This window comes from Perkinsus marinus, assembly GCF_000006405.1.
Source record: "Perkinsus marinus ATCC 50983 genomic scaffold scf_1104296944630, whole genome shotgun sequence".
In the NCBI taxonomy this organism is placed as follows: domain Eukaryota; phylum Perkinsozoa; order Perkinsida; family Perkinsidae; genus Perkinsus; species Perkinsus marinus.
Window position 1 is genome coordinate 1 of NW_003211346.1, and position 1,743 is coordinate 1,743.

The 1,743-nt window shown below is 46.1% G+C and overlaps 1 protein-coding gene across 1 annotated transcript; it reads right to left on the reverse strand.

Moving 5' to 3' along the window:
• Positions 1–544: 544 nt before the first annotated feature.
• Pmar_PMAR015425 (hypothetical protein) lies at positions 545–1,505 on the reverse strand (the record flags this gene model as incomplete). Its single annotated transcript, XM_002780064.1, has 4 exons — positions 545–693; positions 838–969; positions 1,014–1,108; positions 1,341–1,505. Coding segments are annotated over 4 exons (541 nt in total), but the record flags the coding sequence as incomplete, so codon positions are not given.
• Positions 1,506–1,743: the final 238 nt, after the last annotated feature.

Genomic DNA, 1,743 nt, shown 5'->3' on the forward strand with positions numbered 1-1,743 from the left:
TCTGCGAAGCAAGGACAAGGTGGTTATTAGCAGCACGAGGTAGACAGTACACGATCAAGGGTGATGATACAACACGAGTTACACTATACACGTAACCGTTACTCACCGAATCCATTCCTCCAGTGAATCAATCATTCTATTAACCCGCTCAACCAAGACGCTATTCACCATAGGACAGCCATGGACCAACTCTTTACGATGCGAGTCCGAGGAGAGATGACCTGAATGACATCGTCCTATAAATATAGTAAAAAGTGATGAACATGACGAGGTAGAGCTGAGCTGTGAGTAATGACAATTAAACTGAGCCGGGCTCAAAAAGATTCACACCACTCATCTTGGCCTATGATACTATGATTACCATCCTTGACAATGAGATCCAGGAATCGTAGAACACCGGCTCTCAGTTCGGAATCGCTTCTTCCTCCAGTTGAAAGCGTTACTGTTTTAGCGTTATCGCCAGTTGGACGAGCCCCCAAGAGCAACTGCCCAACTCTTCCCATAGCAGGGCTGCATAACCATGATCTACCTTGTGCGAAATCACCTGGTTCATGGGATGCCTTCACAGAGTCCTTCAGTACATTACCTCCGATGATCTTAGCAAATCCTAGCTCGATCATCGCTGATGCCGCCCGCCTCGTGTTCGGGTCTATCTCTGGAAGGCTATGGAAGCGAGAGGGATCCAAAACTTGCCTGAAGATCAACTAGTAGATCCCGCAGGAACCAAATCAAGGAGAGAATGATCAAAGTAGTGTATAAATTTTTCAGGTTCAAAGAGAACGATTGAACTAACCATTCCCCCTAGTAACCTTATAAATACTACGGTTCAAGTATTACCCTCGAACCATCGCAGCCATGCACTCTACCGCCGCTGTCTCAAACTCGTCTGTGAAGCAGGGAGCCTTATTTTGTAAAGTATCAGCTAGCTGTTCACGAGCCTCGTCAGATGTCACAAGTTCCAGCACAGCACTGAAACAACCATGCCTTATATTCGCTCCGCGCAGGACTCTTACCGTGTAAAGTTTGGTGCGAACATTTCTTTGAGAATCTTCGCTGACTGCTTCCGATGAGCTTCCTTTTCGTCAATTGAAGCCTCGTTATCCAGAGCCTATAGGGCATTTGAGCACACTAAAATGATAGAGAGGCTCATTGTACTTTCAACGAGTTCAAGGAGTTCTGGTGCACTCTCCAGAAAGTCTTCAGAAACGTTGAAGTGGGAGCGACCATATAATTGGGGGGAACACCTCTTACAAATACTCAGAATCGCCTCAATCACTAATACTACGCCAAACAAGAAGAAATCGTAGCAGTGAGGAAACGTATGGAGGCAGTGATATCACTGCGATTGTAGTGCAGAAGACTACTTTGAACGAAGGAGTTACACTTGTCCGGGTGGAGCGACGGCCCTTACGACTAATCTCCTCAATCATCTCTGGACTCATCTTCATCACCTTAGACATGGCCTTCTTGTCATATCTTCGGAGCTTGCTTGTGTTCTTTATCACCTAGAATATAACCAATAAGGGAATTCTCATTACTCATGTATTCCAGAACATACCTGGTATTGACCGCTCCTGATCTCGTTCTCCTTCTTCCTTTCCGCCTTCTCCACTCGTTTCTTATTGGCAATAGCTCTCTTCTCCTTCGCGATGACTTTCAATTCTACTTCACGACCTTTAACCAGGGATAGATCGCGCTCGCGAATTTTCCGGGCATCAAACTTGCTCACGCCGGGTTTAGCAG